This window comes from Rhinolophus ferrumequinum, chromosome 8, assembly GCF_004115265.2.
Source record: "Rhinolophus ferrumequinum isolate MPI-CBG mRhiFer1 chromosome 8, mRhiFer1_v1.p, whole genome shotgun sequence".
In the NCBI taxonomy this organism is placed as follows: domain Eukaryota; kingdom Metazoa; phylum Chordata; class Mammalia; order Chiroptera; family Rhinolophidae; genus Rhinolophus; species Rhinolophus ferrumequinum.
This window is the reverse complement of record NC_046291.1, coordinates 61,184,167-61,203,467: the sequence shown is the minus strand read 5'-3', so window position 1 is coordinate 61,203,467 and position 19,301 is coordinate 61,184,167. Positions and strand designations below refer to the sequence as shown.

At 34.8% G+C, this 19,301-nt stretch overlaps 1 protein-coding gene across 1 annotated transcript in view; it reads left to right on the top strand.

Moving 5' to 3' along the window:
• The window catches only part of PSMD14 (proteasome 26S subunit, non-ATPase 14), an 89,718-nt gene that overhangs the window by 23,354 nt on the left and 47,063 nt on the right, over window positions 1-19,301 (top strand). Inside the window, exons 4-5 of the mRNA XM_033112807.1 lie at window positions 18,578-18,649; window positions 18,881-19,000. Of these exons, the coding sequence (XP_032968698.1) occupies window positions 18,578-18,649; window positions 18,881-19,000 (192 nt within the window). The remainder of the gene's footprint in view (window positions 1-18,577; window positions 18,650-18,880; window positions 19,001-19,301) is intronic.

Here is a 19,301-nt window from a genome sequence, read left to right as displayed (position 1 = left end):
ATTTTACTTAACAGTGGAACTTTTTAAAGTAGGTGATCTTCACATATCAACATGATTAATCCATACTAACACAATGAAGGAAAAAATCAAGTGGAGGAATAATACAGTCTATATGAATAGTGTCTACAACTGGGCGTCTGGAGAAGATGGTCAGTCAGGGAGGATGGCACAGGAGCTTCAGCCGAAGTGTTTCATGATGTTCTATTTCATAAGCTGGGTAGTATATTTATTATTTATTAGATCTTTCTGTATAGCTTAAATATTTTATAAGTTTTAGAGAAAGTTTAAAAGAAACTAACAGTGGTTATTTAGAAAAAATATTAGTTGTTCACTCTGTGGATAGTTGTCACCTGGCTGTATCTTCCTCTTAACCTACCTGACTCATTGGCCTCTCTCACTCCCAGGAAGGCAACTTTCTACTCTTAGGCCTAAGAACAGATCAGCTGCTTAAATGAAAAACCCTTGTGCCCAGTCTGCAGCCTAACTGACTATCTCAGTATTCTCAGTAACTGACTATACCTAGAGAAGTATATTCTCTAGGTATACTTCAAGCACATTAATTTCCTTTTCTCTAGCCTCTCGTTTATTCTGCCTTTTGGATATACTTATCCATCTGGGAGAAGGAATACTACAGTTCTTAATGGAGACCACACAAGCAAAGGGTTGCCTTTGGCATTTCCATGTGTGCTTGGCTCAGGAGGCATCAGAATGCCTGCTTGGCATGTATGAGTGTGAGATAGCGATCAAAAATAAAAGCTAAAACTGCATTTATTTATAAAGAGATCGAACAGTTATTTATTGAGCATCTTTTTGTGTGTGTTAGATAATCTTCCTCTAGTATGGAATTCTTTCAATTATGTCAGTAGCTTTCTCTTAACTCTTTGACTTTTCTATTAAGATAGTCTATCAGGGAGCAACAGTAGTATGCAGCGCACTGACCCAGATGCTGCGTGAAGTTGCAAACAAGGAAATGCTGAGCCCTCACAGAGTGTCTTACTTAATGGGGAGTTTAATGACATGATGGACAGAAAAGTGTGTAGCAGAGAAAATCTAGTGCAGCTGAAGAGCGCTGCTCAGGACATGCATGGCGAGTCCACTGTTAGCTAGATTGGGGCCGAGGACGGGGACCAGCAGGGCCATATGCACAGTGTGCTCTGAATGGTGAGTGTTGTCTTGCCTAAAGTAAGACATCTGTTGCTGAATGAATGATTAGGTTAGCATTTGAAGAGGTGTTTCAAAGTAGATGCTGATTTCCAACAAAAATAAAAATACGTGTGTGTGTGTGTATACACACACACACACACATATATTATTAAGATGTAAATTTCATTTGTGCTCTTTTTATAAGAGGGAATTGAGTGACCATTTGGCAAGGGCACTGTAGTCTTAAAAGTATTATTTAAAGACATAGAAATAACAATAGGTTTTGAGTAAGTTATGGGTTTGTATAATAATATAAAGCTGCCTTTGGCTTAAGCTATGCAGAACAGGTAAAATGGAAAAGAGACTTAGAATATGGACTTAGAATGGAAAGTACTTGTAGTTACTTGGGAATAGGGTTGCCATCTTTAGCAAATAAAAATTCCAGATGCTCAGTTAAATTTGAATTTCAGATAAACAATGAAAAAAATTTAAATATAAATGTGTCCCAAATAGTGCATGTGACGTACCTGTTAAAAAATACTCATTTATCTGAAAATCAAATTTAACTGGAGTATCACATTTTTATCTGGCAATTTTACTTGTAGAACTTTAGTGGTCTATACGGAGAAGGAAGAAAACTAGTTCCTTTAAGACTAGATGTTGTTACTATGTTTGATTTTGAGTGAATAACTGATTGCTATTATGGTTTTCGATAATCTTAAATTTTTCCTGTTGGACAGGGTCTAACCTGCCATTTGCAGACAGACTAGATATAATGTTAGTACAGCTACATTGGTTTAAATGTAAACTTTCAGGTTCAAATTTGTCAGGTCTTGATTAATCAAGGTAATAGGAAGGAAAGATCTCATATCATTTTTAGTAAGAGTAAAAAACATAATTAGTTAGAATGAGGTATAAATGGATTTCGTTTCCATGTAAGGTTAATGGTTATCACCAGAGGGCCACAATGTATGTAGGTGATAAGAAGCAGTCAGATTCTGGAGATTTGGGATATGACCTGAAGGTATTTCCTATCTTGACTAATGGTATTGATATTTACCCAGCTGCTCTAGGCAAAACATGTAACCACTGTATACTTCTCGATTTCCTCCACATAATTACTCCCCAAGTATTATTTTATGACGTCTACTTTCTAAAAGTCTTGAATATATTTCTAAACTTCTGTCATTGCCTCTGCTTAATTCAGGCCTTTATATAATCTTTTTCTGGACCCTCCTGGTCACCAATCTCCCTTATTAAAATCTTCCTACCACCAGAAATGCCAGAGTCCTTTTTAAAATGTGGAACTGATTATTTATCCTTCATAAGGATAAATAAAGCCTTCCTTCATAAGGCCTTCCTTCATCCTTCATAAGGCCTCAGTCATCTTCACTGTAGGATAAAAATTACAGTCCTCAGGCCAAAGTGTAATGATTCTTGAGGAGACAGGGAGGGAGGACCATCTCTTTGAAGGACATGATCTGAACTAACTGGGAGCTTTCTAAAATGATACGTGTAGGAGTAGTATGCCGTTGTTGCTGGTGAGAGTGGGTCTTATCACTTAGACATACGAGGGTAGAAAGAAGGTTGAAGACTAGTATGAACCATTTTATGGAATGGCCCCTTTGGCCCTTTTATGAGTTGATATGTCTGGATTTTCCATCCTTCATGATTTGTCTCTTACCAGCTTCATCTCTTGCTCCAATCTTTTCATATCCTAAATTAGCCATATTATACTATTTTGTAACTCCTCAGGTGTCCCATGTCACTCTGCTCATTCATTTAGGACTTTGTGTAAGGCATTCTCTCTAAATGAGTGCCCTTTGCCTCCATTGTTTGTCTAATGAATTACTACTTACTTTTCTTCCAGACTGCTGAAATAATCCCCTTCCCCAGAAGTCTTCAATGGTGTGTCAGTCAGGGAGGCTGGGTTATGATTCAAGAACAATTCCTAATCTCAAGACTTAAAACTACAAAGCTTTTTTTTTCCATGCATGCTGTCTGTCTGTCATGGGTCAGCTGGGTGTGTTTTCTATGGTATCATCCTTACTCTGGGATTCAAGCTGAGAGAATTCTATCACTGAGCACTGGCTCTTAACAGAAAGCTTTGACTGAACATCACCGGTCACCGCTGCTTCTGTTTCATTGACTAAAGCAAGGCACATGTTCACATCTAACTTTGAGAGGTCAGTCAAGGAAGTGCAGTTCTATTATGTGCTGGAGAGAAGGACCAGAAATACTTGGTGGATAGCAGTAATCATCACACATGATGTCTTCAAACTTGATTAATCTCTCCTTATTTCATACTGATATGACACTTTGTAAAACCTCTGTATATACATTTGGCAATTGGCTCTAGACTGATATTCCTTCCCGGCTGGCTGGGCAAAACTCACCCCAATCATTTCATTAATCTCACAATAATTAAATCCTTTGCTTTATAAGTTTACGTTAATGGTTCTCAACTTTGGCTGTACTTGAGAATCACTTGGATGCTAAAATATAAAAAAGATTCCTGGGCTTCACCTCAGAGCAGTTTAAATCAGAATATGAGGGTGGGCCCACGCATCAGAATTGTTTAGGCTCTCCAGGTGATTCTGAAGAATAAACAGAGTTAAGAACTGCTGGCTTACACGTTCATCGCTTATTTGCTTTCTGAGGAGTCTTTTTGAAAAGGTCTTGTTTTTTTGTTTTTTTTCCCCCAAGTCAAGTTGTCCTTTCAGTCTTAGTTGTGGAGGGTGCTGTTCAGCTTCAAGTTGTTGTCCTTTCAGTCTTAGTTGTGGAGGGCGCAGCTCAGCTCCAGGTCCAGTTGCTGTTGCTAGTTGCAGGGGGCGAAGCCCACCATCCCTTGCAGGAGTCGAACCGGCAACCTTGTGGTTGAGAGGACGTGCTCCAACCAACTGAGCCATCTGGGAGCTCAGCGGCAGCTCAGCTCAAGGTGCCATGTTCAATCTTAGTTGCAGGGGGCAGAGCCCACCATCCCTTGCGGGATTCGAGGAATCGAACTGGCAGCCTTGTGGTTGAGAGCCCACTGGCCCATGTGGGAATCGAACCGGCATCCTTCGGAGTTAGGAGCACGGAGCTCTAACCGCCTGAGCCACCGGGCCGGCGCGGCCCGGCCTTGTTTTTATTATGTCCCAAGGCTGTTATTTTGGTACCAAACCCAAGTAACAATTATATACTCATTTTTATATTTGTATTATCTGTCTTTTACATATAAGACTAGTCCCCCATCTAATTCATTCATCGTTCATCTCCTTCATTTAAAGGAGAAATTTGGAGACAGATATTAAGGACTAGCCCCCCTTCTAATTCATCATATACCTAGTGTATGTCATAGTGTGTGGCATTGCAGAGCTTTCCCAAGTCTTTTTTTTTTTCTTCCAGCCATGCCCATAGTCACCCTTTTTTTTTTTTTTTGGATTCCCTCTCCTCTGCATGGTGCTCTTTTTTCTATGTATTGTTCCTTTGTCTTCTTTCACTAGGTGAGATAAATAACATATTTGAAAAACATAACACAAGATGCAAATGTAATGTATTTGAAAAAATATAAAGCAAGATAAACAGGCAAGGTTATTAGTATTCTCTGTTCACACCTCTACGGCCTGGCTTTCAGGGCTGCTTAGTGTCTAACAGCTGATCACAGTAGCATCCACTTAACCTTCAGCTCCTTTGATCAGTGATCCAGCTAATCCCAGACTTGAACTGTCTTCTCTTCCAGTGGTACCCATTGCTTGGATGTCAGATAATCAGCTTTTCATATTATTTGTTGAAAGGATATTTTGTTTTGAGAACTATGTGTTAAAAGGAAACCACCCTGGCCTAGGAGTCAGATATAATTATGGAAAAACTATAAACCAAAGAATCACTACATATTACTGTAAGACAACATTGTGTATGGAAAAGCACCTCATCTCTTTTATTGTCTTATAAATTATTTCTTTTAAGCATTCAGAGCACTCTAAACTGTTTGATTTATATTCTAAAGTGCTGAATATTTTTCATAAAGGCAAAAGTGGGTAAGAAAAAGCACTTCTTTTAAAATTGACTTTATAAAAAAGTCACATCCTCAGAAAAACACCCATTGAAATTGAAACAGTTTAACTCATATTTGACTTCTTAAGAGTCCCTGCTGTAGACAGCCTATTTTTTTAAAAAGCTTTGAATGGTAATGTGCGGGACGATTGCTGTTTCCTGTCTCTGTGCCTTTAAATGTGTAATTTTCTTTTCTTGGAATTCCTTTACCATCACTCCCTTCTCTCTTTTTTTGCTTGGAAAAGTTCTGCGTAGTCTTCAATTCTTAGCATAAGGGAAGATTTTATCAAATAGATTGCTCTGACTTCTGTGCCCTGTATACATGCCTCTACTTTTGCACTTAATCTACTGTTACATTTACAGTTTTTCTTTCTTTTTTTTTTTTAAAGGAACTCTGTGTTTTGTTTTGTTTTTAAAGATTTTTTTATTGGGGAAGGGGTATTGGGGAAGGGGTACAGGACTTTATTGGGGAGCAGTGTGCACTTCCAGGACTCTTTCCAAGTCAAGTTGTTGTCCTTTCAGTCTTAGTTGTGGAGGGTGCAGCTCAGCTCCAGGTCCAATTGCCCGTTGCCCGTTGCCAGTTGCAGGGGGCGCAGCCCACCATCCCTTGTGGGAGTCGAACCGGCAACCTTGTGGTTGAGAGGATGTACTCCAACCAGCTGAGCCATTTGGGAGCTCACCAGCTGCTCAGTTCAAGGTGCCGTGTTCAATCTTAGTTGCAGGGGCAGAGCCCACCATCCCTTGTGAGACTCGAGGAATTGAACTGGCAACCTTGTGGTTGAGAGCCCACTGGCCCATGTGGGAATCAAACCGGCAGCCTTCGGAGCTAGGAGCACGGAGCTCCAACCACCTGAGCCACTGGGCCGGCCCCAGTTTTTCTGTTTCTTGTCTGCCTTCTTGTTTATAAACCTTTTAAGGGCAGGGGCCTGTCTACCTTCATGTAGCCAGTAAGTATATGGCAACTGAGCTCTCAGATCTGTGGTTGTTGAGTGAATAAATAAAAACATGCATTCTGTATACGTGTGTGCCATTCCATACTTGGCTTTGCATAGTATAATTTAGAAGATGGGCTAATTAATGAATGATGAATGCTTCCCATAATAACCAGTTCATTTGTGGCTGACTATATTTTACATGTTTTATAATTTAAATATATAAGTAAATAGTACTGTAGTTGAACAGTGGAAAAGAAAAAGAGGCCACCTGTGACTGAAGAACTTTAAAGTCAAAGCCAGTGATAGGATAGGGCCTATTATGGAACAGTTCTGATACCTTAATGTTCTGTTGTAGGACATTCAAGGTTATGCTTGATGCTGGGGTCCTATTTCCAGTTATAAAAAATAGTGTGTTTTAGTCACTCCTAAACATCTGTGGTTATCTTAAGGTTTCTGAAATTTGCCTAACCGATCCTTGTAAATGATGATGCTTTATAACAAAGGTAGCCAAGCATTGTGGGGCAGAATGAAAGTCACCCAGTTTGGGGAGATGGTCAGTTCCTATTCTGGTGAGACAGATTTTATGGATGTCTAACGTGATTGGTGCTTACGGCATATTTCACACACACATACATACTCATTTTTAAGTAGATGAAAATTGCTTCAAAGTGACTATCAAGGGTGGTCTTAAAGAGAAAGACGTGTCACAGTTGGTCACTGTGCACTAGGCCACTAGCTATGTTGCTTTGATCTGATGTCTTTATAACCAGGTAATGGTGTCATCTCTCCTTTTTCCATTATATTACATTGCTCATCCCACTGCCAGTTCTCCACTGAAACTTTTGTATTCTTAAAATATTGGCTCCACAGCAGCCACTTAAGTTTGCTCTATTGGAGGAGCTCAGTAGGTGAAGGGAAAGAAAGTTTTCAGAAAAGCAGGGACTGAATTTGTCAAATAATTGGAAGACTTGAAAGAAGGAATGGGTGAGATAGGGAAGGGGATGTAGACTAGGGTGTAGGAAAACAGTATAATTCCCATTTTTTGACATCCTTGAGCCATTATATTGCCCATTATTATCTAAGCCCTCACTGATCAAATTTCTAATAAGCATATTGATGTTTATAATTACTCATGAGCCTACCTATATTACAACAGTGGGTGAAATTATATCTCTGTTGTCGTGTTGGTAATTTTGATCTATCACAAGCTACATAGTGTTATAACAGGTTTTCTAATCTTTGGTTCTTACTCTGACATTTTTATTAAAGAAATACTTACAAGATTACTCCGAGATGAATGATGCAGCATATGTATGTTAATTTTTTAATTGTACTATTTAGAATATTATTTATATAATTGCGTTTTAGTTTAAATGCCTATAATGTTTAAAAATATATGGGAATATTAGCATTTATAAATATAGCATTTCAGAAGCAGTGCATCATTATTTTGACATTTCCATTCTTATTTTTCTTATTTTTGTCTTTTTTTTTTTTTTTTTTTAAGAATTAATGTGCCATCTGGAAACCTGAGATCACTCCATAACAGGAATTTTGGCTTTTTGGCAACCAGTCATCAGGATATGCTGTGACTGTGCACCTTATCAGAATAATGAAACATAATTAGAAAAATGTTTTAACTTATATACGTTTCAAAATGTTTTTATGTTGGGGATTCTTGTATGGACACATTATGGGAATAGAATAAAAAAAATTAGTGTTTCCCCGAAAGTAAGACCTAGCCGGACAATCAGCTCTAATGCGTCTTTTGGAGCAAAAATTAATATAAGACCCAGTCTTACTTTACTAAAATATAAGACTGGGTCTTATATAATACAATATAATTAATATAATATAATATGATACCAGGTCTGATATTAATTTTTGCTCCAAAAGACGCATTAGAACTGATTGTCCGGCTAGGTCTTATTTTCGGGGAAACAGGGTAGTACTACTATATTCCAATGTTAAGGTGATTAAATTATCATCATGGGACAGTAGTTGGATCCTTAAACAGAAATGTAAATCAAAACTCTATGTGACTAAATGGTTCCAAGCTATATCTAAACAGTTGTATCCTATATCTTCTTTTCAGTGTTAAAATAAGCAAATACAATTAGTTTGTTTTTCATAGGGGAGAGCTGCAGTAATACATTGCACTTAATTTGCTCTGTTCTGAATAATATACTCATTGGAAATGTCAGCTAAAGGATCTTTTTTTGGAACATTTTTTTAAACTCTAAAAAGTAACAAGTTTTAAAAATTAATTGAGAGGAAACAGCTGAAATCATGCATTGAAAGGGTTAAGTCGACATGAAAGAATTCATTTCCACTTTAATGACCTAGCCTTGCTGGGTTAGGACGATGGGGAACATACTTCTGACTTGTACTCCTATTGCCAATTAACACCTCCTATAACAGGTTGCCTCAGCTAGTCATTGAAGCTCAGGCAGTAGAAATAGTTTACATGCAGCTTGTTTTTCACACTAGTTGTTTAATACTCACAAAATTAAAGTATTAAAAGGTTGTTTCTTACCTTTCGGGTAAGAGATAAACAATACAGTGCTCCTTATTTGTATATGTTTGAATTCACTTATTTTTTGTTCAGTTGTTTTTTTGTTTTGTTTTTTTTAAGGGATTTCTAATTAAGGAAACTGAAGGTGCTAGTTACATAAAAATTTTAATTTTTTTGACAATTTGTTAAGGATTATATTGGATGCCATAAATAAGGAATTATTTTTTTGTCAGCTATTCAATATATTATGTGTTTATGTTTTATTTTTAAAAATAATCACCTTTGTTTGTTTATAAAGTTTATTTTCTCTTTGCTGAAAATACATATTTTAATAGACATTTAACATAATCCTATAATGCAGGACCAAATATATACCTTTTAACAGCAATTATGAAAGTAAGTCCTATGTAATATTTACTCCTACAACAAGTTTTTTACAAATTTGAAATGTTTTATGTCATTTTCTAAGATAACTTTGTATTTTTAGATATTTTTGGATTGTTGAAGTTCATTGATACTCTTTATTTTACATTTCTTTCAAGTGACACTTTGGTTCATGTTTAATCAGCAGGTATTTTAATAACATAATAAAATTGGCTAAATAATTGATACCAGTTCACACTAAGAGAAAGGTGGAGTAATGTAACTAATATGTGTTAACAAATTTGTTAAAAGGCCTGAGTAGGTAACACTTTGAGGCGTTAGTTTTTATCTTGTTATAATGGCAAATGCCTTTTTTTTTTTTTAACACTTAGTCAACAAGGGTTGCCCAAGTAAAAGTCACAGCTTTTTATGCTAGATCAGATTTTAACCTTCTAAATGGAAAAAAAAAACAACAAAAAAAACCCAACCCGTATCTCATTTAATTTAACTACATTTAAAATTTGTGGACCTAGATAATAATTTCTCTTTTACTAAATGTGGCAGATCAGAACTCATTGAGCAGAGATAAGTTTCATGTCTTTGTAGAGTCCATAATAGGTATTATATCACCAGTTGAGTAGATTTTCATATATGTGTAAAGGTCAGTTGCAATGCTTGTGCCTGTGGCTCACCTGTTTACACCACAGTTCTGTTAGATAGCTGATTTATAATCTTAAAGTAATGGGGTTTCCCTCCCCTTTTAAAACGAACTTATTTTAATAAGAGTCAGACTTACTTAAGAGCTTTCAAAGTTGCCTATAGGAATGAAGTATTGAGAAATTATATAGCAAAAATAATTATTTCGATAGCTATTTCAATAAGTATTTCAATAGCATTTAGTTCCATTTTTTACAGCAGTATGTATTCCAATTTTCAAATTGTAACATTCATTTAAGTTTCTATTATAACAGTAGACTATAAAAGTTGCAGAATATTCAGATGTTTCTTATTTTGCTTATCTGTTGTGAGTGATGTGTGTGTTTCTACTTTATAGTGGCATTGTGTGAAATACCAGTTTTCTTTAGTTTTTCATTTTATTTTATTTTTTGCTGAATACCACTTTAGTTATACTGGTACCTTCAGTTATTTTAACAGTTGTTATTAAAGGACCTTGAAGTTTAAGTTACATCATGTTCAATCTCCAAGAAAATGACTTTCTGTACTTACTATGATGGTAAAATAGTTGTTATAAGGTTAGTAGAATTAACTTGAATAGTTCACCCACTACATAAGCTGATAATTTTAGAGCTATGCTGTTGATTAAGCACCAGAAAGAAAACAGTTTGTCCATTATTTATTTTTTATAATAGTAACAACCTAGGCCAATTTTAAAAATTCAAAAAATATTTTCATTTGATTTATATCGTACAGTTTTCACCTTAGTTTGCCCAGCATTTAGCTTAGTTTCTTAAGTATAATAAGTTCTCAGTAAATGAAAGATGATTGAAGTAATTAAATTCTGTACACTTATTCAGCTTTTTATTCATCCTATGCATGGGACGTGTAGAATTTGTCATTACATGTGATCACCATTTTTCCATTTTAGTTAAATATAAACATAGCCTAAGAATAGTTAATTGAAGTCTAAAAAGTTTCTATCAGTTTCTACCTGTGAAATCTTTTTTTTCTCTTGAAATCATAAGATTGTAAATTTGAGATATGAGGGTAGAGCTAGATAGAGGTACTTGGAAACTTTCTGTGGGTGAGGGATAAACACCATTGTTTTGTCTCTTTTGCCGAGTAGCACCTCCCAGTGCTGGGACTCTGTGCCCATTACTTCAATACCCTTAACTATTATTTGGATGAAGCCTGGGATTGATCACTCCCTCACATTTGAAAAAATGATAAATTATTTCAGTCTGTAAAACAAGCTCCAGATTTTCTCTGAGAAGATCATGTGGCCATGGAATGATTCGTAGAACTTGAGGTTAAATAAAGATAAACAGATTTTTTTCCACTCCAGAATTTTTCTTAGCGCTTTAATATTCTAACATGCATCATAAATTTGAGGGGTAGAGTAGATATACAGTATATTCTAAACTTACTTGACTAGGAGTGAACTCTTTGGATGGTATTTTCTTGAAACTCTTTCCCCAAAAGTGAATATTTTTGAAACCTCTGTCACATTGAAGAATAACAAAGAAGTGATAAAACTTCATGATGTGTTCAATATAAGAATTAAAAGAGAGGCAACAAAAATTTTGCCTAGGTTTCTAGTTTGAGATTCAAGATAATTAATTAGAATTATTATAATTTGGGAAAATTAGTTTATAGAGAAACGTGGTGAGTTTGATTTTTGAAGATGTTCAATTTGAGATGTCTCACATGGTAGACAATATGGTGATTGGTAGCATTAGTAAGTTAGGAAGGAACCTAAAAACACATCCTGATTTAATCAGTCACCGAATGTTTGAACCCCTTCTATACCATTTCATACGTTTGAACACTTACGTTTGAATAACTCCAATTATGGGGAACTCATTAACTTTAAGTCTTCTTTAGACAGCTTGGACCAATACAAGATTTTTCTTACATTGAATCCAAATCACTCCATAGCTTCATCCTATTAGCCATAGGTCTACAGACTATATAGTCTAAAATCAGTGGTTCTCAAAGTTTAGCAAGCATCAGAATCACCTGGAGGGCTTTTTTTAAATCCCGATTTCTGGGCTTTGCCCCCAGAATTTCTAATTCAGTAAAAATGTGAATTCTAACAAAATCCCAGATGATGCTGATGCTGCAACTGGTTCTGGAACTGCACTTTGAGAACTTAGTTTGAACTTGGTCTCACAGGTTTTCATATATTTGAAGATAGCTGTTTTGTACCTTGAATCTTTTCCAAGCTACATCAAGTTCTTTTGAGCCTTTCCTATATATCAAGATTTTAAGTCACTTTTCCACACTGATAGCTCAGATTTTCAGAGTAGAAATTTCTGAAGTGGAATCCCTTACACACAGTTAAGAACTGGCCAAAAAAAGGCTGTATTCTTAAGTGCTTTAGCTCTAAAATGCTTTACACTGGTAAACATTGAAGTCTATGCGATTGCCTTACGGGTTGATTCCTGATTTACCTCTGTTACTACCATAGCCCCCAAAAAGGGATAGCAGTCTGCTTCTATGTGAATGTACGTAGCAGCCGTCTTCCTGGTCTTAGCCTTATTTTTAAGTTAGAGAATTCCTTCAAGATTGGAAGTTTAAAATATTCAGTATAGCAGCAGGCTGGCATACTTTTAACTGATGGTAACATTGCCGATTAAGATGGTTACCGTCATCAGAGATCTCAGAAAAAGGAGCTTTCAACAATATTCTTTAATTATTGGTTATTTTGTTCCTAGGTTTATTTGCATTATTTTAAAAATAACTACCATGAACGCCCTGGTTCATGGAAATATCTCTGCTTATTTACTTAAATATTTATTTCTGGGAGTGCTAAAGTAGGTCAGGAAGTTTGTGCAGTTGTAAGGCTCTTGATACACATTGCTTAGTTGCTTTTCTGATAGAGTATACCAGTTCACATCCCCACCAACAGTGGTGAGAGTGTCTCTTTTATTGTACCCTCTTCCAAAATTGGGCATTGTAAAGCTTGTTTGATATTATAGAAAAACAACAACAATTAATGTGTTAATTGGCATTTCTTAATTATAGAAGGTCAACTAGTGAGGTTGGACTTTTTCATATTTATTTCATAGTGAGGTTGGACAATTTTCATATTTATTTCATCATGTGTGTGTTATGTAATTAATTTATTTTTTGCCCATGTTTCTATTAATGTTTTAGTATTTTGTTGACTTGTGTATTGATTTTTTTAATCATAAATGGGGTAACTACTTTTTTAGGTATTTTTTCTTTTTATTTTTTTTCAGTATTCAGAAATTTTAGATTATGTTGTCAGCTTTATATTGTTTTCTTTGTTCAGTTGGGTTTGTACCTAACCCAGATCAGAGATCGATTATATATGTGTGTATATATGTGCGTGTGTATATATGTGTGTGTGTATATGTATATATATAAATACACACATATATATGTATACACACACACACACACACACACACTGTTTTGATTTGCATTTCCCTAATGATTAGTGATGTTGAGCATCGTTTTGTTTACTTGTTGGGCATTTGTGTATCTTCTTTTGAGAAATGTCTATTCAAAAAATGCCCATTTTGAATCAAGTTGTTTGGTCGGTTTTGTTTTGTTTTTGTTTGTTTGTTTTGTTTTAGGAGTTCTCTATAATTTCCACATATATAATTTGCAGATATTTTCTCCCATTTTGTGGGTTGCCTTTTTACTCTGCTGACAGTAAAATTTTGATGCACAAAATTTTTTAGTTTTCATAAAGTCCATAGTATCTACTTTTTCATTTGTTACTTATGCCTTTGGTGTCATATCCAAGAAATCATTGCCAAATGAATATTATGAAGCTTTTTTCCTGTGTTTTCTTCTGTTATTGTTTTAGGTCTTACATTTAGGTGCTTGATCCATTTTGAGTTAATTGTTGTTTGGTATTAGCTAAGGTTCCAGTTTCATCCTTTTGCATGTGGACATCTAGTTTTTCCAGCACCGTTTGTTGAAAAGGACTGTCCTTTCCCTATTGAATGGTTTTGGCATCTTCTTAAAAATCATTTGATTGTACATGTGAGAAATTATTTCTGTGTTCTCTGTTCTATTCTATTGATCTATATGTCTGTCTTTGTGCCATTATCACAGTTTTGATTACTGTAGCTTTGTAATAAGTTTTGAAATCAGGAAGTCTGAGTACTCTAGTTTTGTTCTTTTTCAGAATTGTTTTGGTTATTCAGGGTCACTTGAAAATCCATATGAGTTTTAGGATGAGTTTTTTTCTATTTCTACCAAAAACATTGGGGTTTTGATAGGGATTGAATTGAAACTATAGTTTGCCTTGGATAATATTGACATTTTAACAATATTAAGTCTTTGAATCTATTAACATGAGATGTGTTTTCATTTGTTTATGTCTTCTTTAATTTTTTGCAGCAGTGTCTTGTAGTTTACATTGTACAGGTCTTTAACCTCCTTGTTTAAGTTAATTCCTAAGAATTTTGTTCTTTTTGATATTATTGTAAATGGAATTGTTTTTGTAATTTCCTTTTCAGATTGTTGGTTGTTTGTATATAGAAAGGCAACTGATTTTTGTGTGCTGATTTTGTAGCCTGCTATTTTGCTGAATTTAATTATTCTAATACGTTTTTTAGTGCAATCTTTAGGGTTTTCTATATATAAGATCATCTGCAGAGGTAATTTTACTTTTTCCTTTCCAATTGAGATGCACTTGATTTCTTTTTCTTGTCCAATTACTTTGGCTAGCACTTTCAGTACTATGTTGAATAGAAGTGGTGAAATCAGGCACCCTTACTGTGTTCCTGATCTTAGAGGAAATGCTTTCAGTCTTTTACCATGGAATATTATGTGTTTTTCATATATGGCTTATTTTGTTGAGGTAGTTTCCTTCCATTTCTAGTTTGTTGAGTATTTTTATCATGACAGTGTGTTCAGTTTTGTCAAAGGCTTTTTTTGAATCAGTTGAGATGACAATGTACACTTTTTCCCCCTTCATTCTATTGATGTGGTGTATTCCATTGGTCAGTTTTGTGCGTTGAACCATGCATGCTTGCATTGCAGGCATACATACCGCTTGGTTATGTGTATAATCCTTTTAATATGCTCATGAGTTCTGTTTACTAGTATTTTGTTGAGGATTTTTGCACCAGTTTTCAGAAGACTTACTTTAGCTCTCTTTCTGTAGCTTTCTTTTCTTGTTCTGTCTTTATCTAACTTTAATATCAGGGTAATGGTGGATCATAGAATGGATTAGGAAGTGTTCCCTTCAATATTATTAGCATAGTTTTTATTATGATTTGATTTTTTTTAAATGTAAATCAATCTTTCTGGGTGATAATGTGATGTGGAGAAACCAGTTCAGTTTTACATATTTTTAGTATGAAACAATTAAAAATTAAAATAGAATATGTTCAATTCTATGGTGATTACTTTGAAATCTAAACCAAATGAAGTATCTGAAATAATGTAATAGTCCATCCAGTCTCAAGACATATAATTTATTAATAAATAATCTGAATTTATTAATACCACTGAAAAAGTTACAACAATTAAAGCTCCAAAGTCAGCTTCAGAGACAAATATTTTACTAATGAATTCTTCCAAATTTTTAAGACATGGATAATTTAGTATATATAAATATTATTAGAGCATAGAAAGTGGGAAATAAAAAAACTTTTCAGTTTGTTTTATAAATTTAGCATAATGGTATCAAAACTTGACAAATTTAACAGCAAAAAAAAAAGCCAGAATCTCACTTATAAACAGGGAAACAAAAACCGTAAGTAAAAAAAAGTAGTAAATGAAACTTGAACAGTTTATCTCAGAAGTACAAAGGTCATTTAATACTGCAAAATCTATTTATGTAATTCATCACTGAAGAAAGGCAGGGTGAGTAAAACATAGTGGCTATTGTGGCTTCTTTTACAAGAAGAAGTCGGTATATCATTGATTGACAAATCTCACCAATCTTTTTGTTTTGTTATTTGTAAGCAGCATATACATGAATATCCATTTTAAACCCATTATGGGAGACTTTTAAGAAGGGACTTTAATTCATTTATTTATATTTTTCCATCACAGTAGAATTGATCTTACCTTATATTGTTTGCTATTTTTGTTTTGCTCCCTTTATGGTGCCCTACTGTTCTTTCATTTGTCAGTGTTATTTGTGTTTGCTTTTTATTCTCCAGTGATTTGCCAAGGTGTACATTCAGTTTTAATGTTTATCATGGTTATTTTAAAGTAGTTCAAAAAACTCTTTAATCCGTATTTCTATAATAGTCAAAGTCAACACTTGAACAGATCTTTTTTTCTCCTCCTATAAGTAATATAAAGAATTTAGCATATTTCATTTCTCTCCATTGCCTTATGTATAGTTACTTGGATAATATCTGCGTTTTTGGAACTTAGTTATTTATATTCCCCAGGAATGTTGGCCAGAAGATAATGTATGTAAATTGTCCACAGCCCCACATTTGTTTCATCTTGGGTCATCTTTAATCTATAGCCATATAAGTTCTTACATATCTTAGCTAAATTTCCAGGGTCTTTACATGGGGTTTTCTTCTCCGTCATTGGCTGGGTGTGTGCTATTCTGAACAGGTGAACATTGAGAAAAACGATAGCCTCAGATTTAGACACTCACTTCCAGCAGAGGTCCTTACCATCTCATCTGTCCCATAGACAGTGTTTTCCATGGGTTACTCTTTTTCTTTCTTCCCTTCCTCCGTTCCTCCCTTTCCTTCTTCCTTCCTTCGTGCAATTCACTGCTACAAATCCTTCTGTGCTTGTCCCTAAGTTTTCTGGAAAATTTAGTCTGACTAGATCAAGAAACGAATAGTCATGGAGTGAGTGGGGCAATAGGAAATATCACTGGCTGCTATCTCAAAAACCAGCACCCATACAGTAGAGAAACAGCTGCATGGTTTTCTGATAGTATGTTTCTGAGTCAGAAGAAAATAGTGAGAGGAGCTAAGAATCTTCATATCTATTTATATATGGCTTGTTCTCTCTCACAGAATAAATGGTGAGTGTTTTTCATTTCTGTCCCATTGGCTTGCAGTACCTCAGTTTATTCATTCATTCTTTTTCAACCAATATTTATCGAGTTCCCTTATTATTATGTGCCAGGCACTTTGCTAGGTACTGGTTATATACACCGTTGAACAAAAACAGTGTTTCTTCTTGGTGTCAGAAATAGTTTCTGGACTTTGTCGGTAATGCATTTTGGTGATGGTGTGATGTTGTATTTCCCTGTTTGTTTTTTCTTAATATTTTCTGAGAAGTTGAAAAAGGCTAAATATTAATAACTATAGTCTAGATGCCAGTTTAAATTCTTTCTCCATATGCATTTTTTTAAGTTGCTCTGGATCCAGGAAATAATTTTTATACAGCGTTCACTATCCTGACCTTAAAGTATTTCTTCCTCAAAACCTCTCACTACATTTTCCTACTGTCCTCACCTTTCTTCTTAAATTTTCTTAACTTTCTTAGAGGAATAAAATGATCATATCAACAAAATTATTATGTTGTATAAGATGACCTCAGCAAATATTTTGGTGTGGTAGATAGCACTGTGCCTTACCTTACAGTTTTCATTCTGAGATTCATATCTATTTGAAAGGCAAGCAATAAAGCTGCATTGGGTTATAATAGATGAAGAATTCCGTAGGTTTTTAAATGTATTATCCGACATTTATTATAAAAATAAAATTTGATTTTTCTTACAACTTTGTACGTAAGGAAACAAAGGTAGTTTTTGTATGGTTCTTGTATTTAGAGAAAACATATTATAGAACCTTTTATAGTTAATGCTTCCAGTAAATATTAATGAGCTTTTCAACAAAACCAAGAAAAATCACAGAATTTAGCATGTAAATAGACAAGAAGAAGCACACAGACACATAGAGCTGTAAGTGTGAAACACAATGAGTAAAGCAATTGTGTAATTTTCATAAATAACCTATGCGGGCGAGATAGAATATTGACATAATTTGGATAGCTAATATATTTGTTATATAACTTGTAACAGAATTATTGTCAAAGAAAAGGGACTTTAAGCAAAACTGAACCTGGCAATTATAAGTCACATCTCATTTTAATTAAAAAAAAAAAAAAGGACATCCCAGTATTTAAAAAAAAAGAAGTGTTCTATGAGCACTGGTTGGGGCAGAATGACATTTATAAGATTATAGTCATCTTGAGGGTAAGGACTCTATGTGCTGCAGAATGCTATAGTAAGAGGTTTGCTGCTTTTGACGAACATAGAATCCTTAGGGAGAAACATAGTGCCTTCCTTAGCTTGTAATAAGATTAATAGTAATATTTGTTTTAGAGGTAGTGGTCAGAATGTGGAAGTATTTTCATGTTAGCTGCATCAGTTTCAACCAGTTTGTTCACACCTGGGTTAATTGTGTTAAATTTGTTTGTAGGGGGAAGGGAACAGTGTATGTTGTTCACAGCTCTTTCACCTAGGGATTAGAAGTCTTCTGCTCGCCTCCTCCCACTACACCTACTATCTGCAAAGAGATCCCATAGCCCTAATCTACATGCTGTCTTTAGCTGAAAATCAAGCTCAGAGAATTTGCTGTATGTATTGCTCTTTCAGTTACTCATCCTAATCCAGTAGCTTTTTACGTTCACATTGCGGTAAGAAACATGGCTATTTGGTGCATTATAGATATTTTGAGTGGAGGTAGGTTAACAGTGCTGAAAGATGTAAGCTTGATGTCCATTGGATACTTGCCTGAGTACTAAGTTCTGTCTGTTTTGTACAGGTTTAATATATCAGACTTGTTTTGATTATGTGTGTTGTACCTGAATAAAAGGGTACTTGACATGTTTTCCCAAAATTCTCTGAAAGCAAGCGAGTTTCTGTAACATGTAACTTTAATTTTAGACTCATAAACTCTTAGTTTATAATAATTGATGTGCTTGTTTTTAGGGGCCACCTACAGATGCTCCAGCAGTGGACACAGCAGAACAAGTCTATATCTCTTCCCTGGCACTGTTAAAGGTAAGTATTGAATGGAGTTACTTGCTTTAGGGATCTCTGTTGCTTTCAGTGTATCTTTTACTTTGGATTATTTGTCACCTTAACCCTTTCAGACAATAGCTATTATTTTAGGCACATTTGTAAAATAGAGTGTTTTATTTCCACTGAAACGACATTAGGTTCTTAGTTAAAAGGTAAATAAATAAGAACAAAGATCTCAAAACTTTGTGTCCACATATCTTCCTCTTATAGATGTTAAAACATGGTCGTGCTGGAGTTCCAATGGAAGTTATGGGTCTGATGCTTGGAGAGTTTGTTGATGATTACACCGTCAGAGTGATAGATGTGTTTGCTATGCCTCAGTCAGGAACAGTGAGTACTTTTCTGGTTGCCTCCTGCAAACAAATGTGTTTCTTTTCTCTTTTCTTTTCCTATGCAAGATAACTTTCATCATATTATATTTTCCCTTCCTGATAGGAAAAATTCATCATAAGATTAATGATAGAAAAATCTAGGTTGTATTGAATTAAATTTTTTATGTTTCAAATGCATCATGAATTCCCTGTAGGCCCACAAAATGAATGATGCTAACGTTATATCCCTTTACTCGTACCTTCACTTCAGCTTAAACTGGGATAGCATACTGGATTTATAAGTTAGTTACCCTAAAATA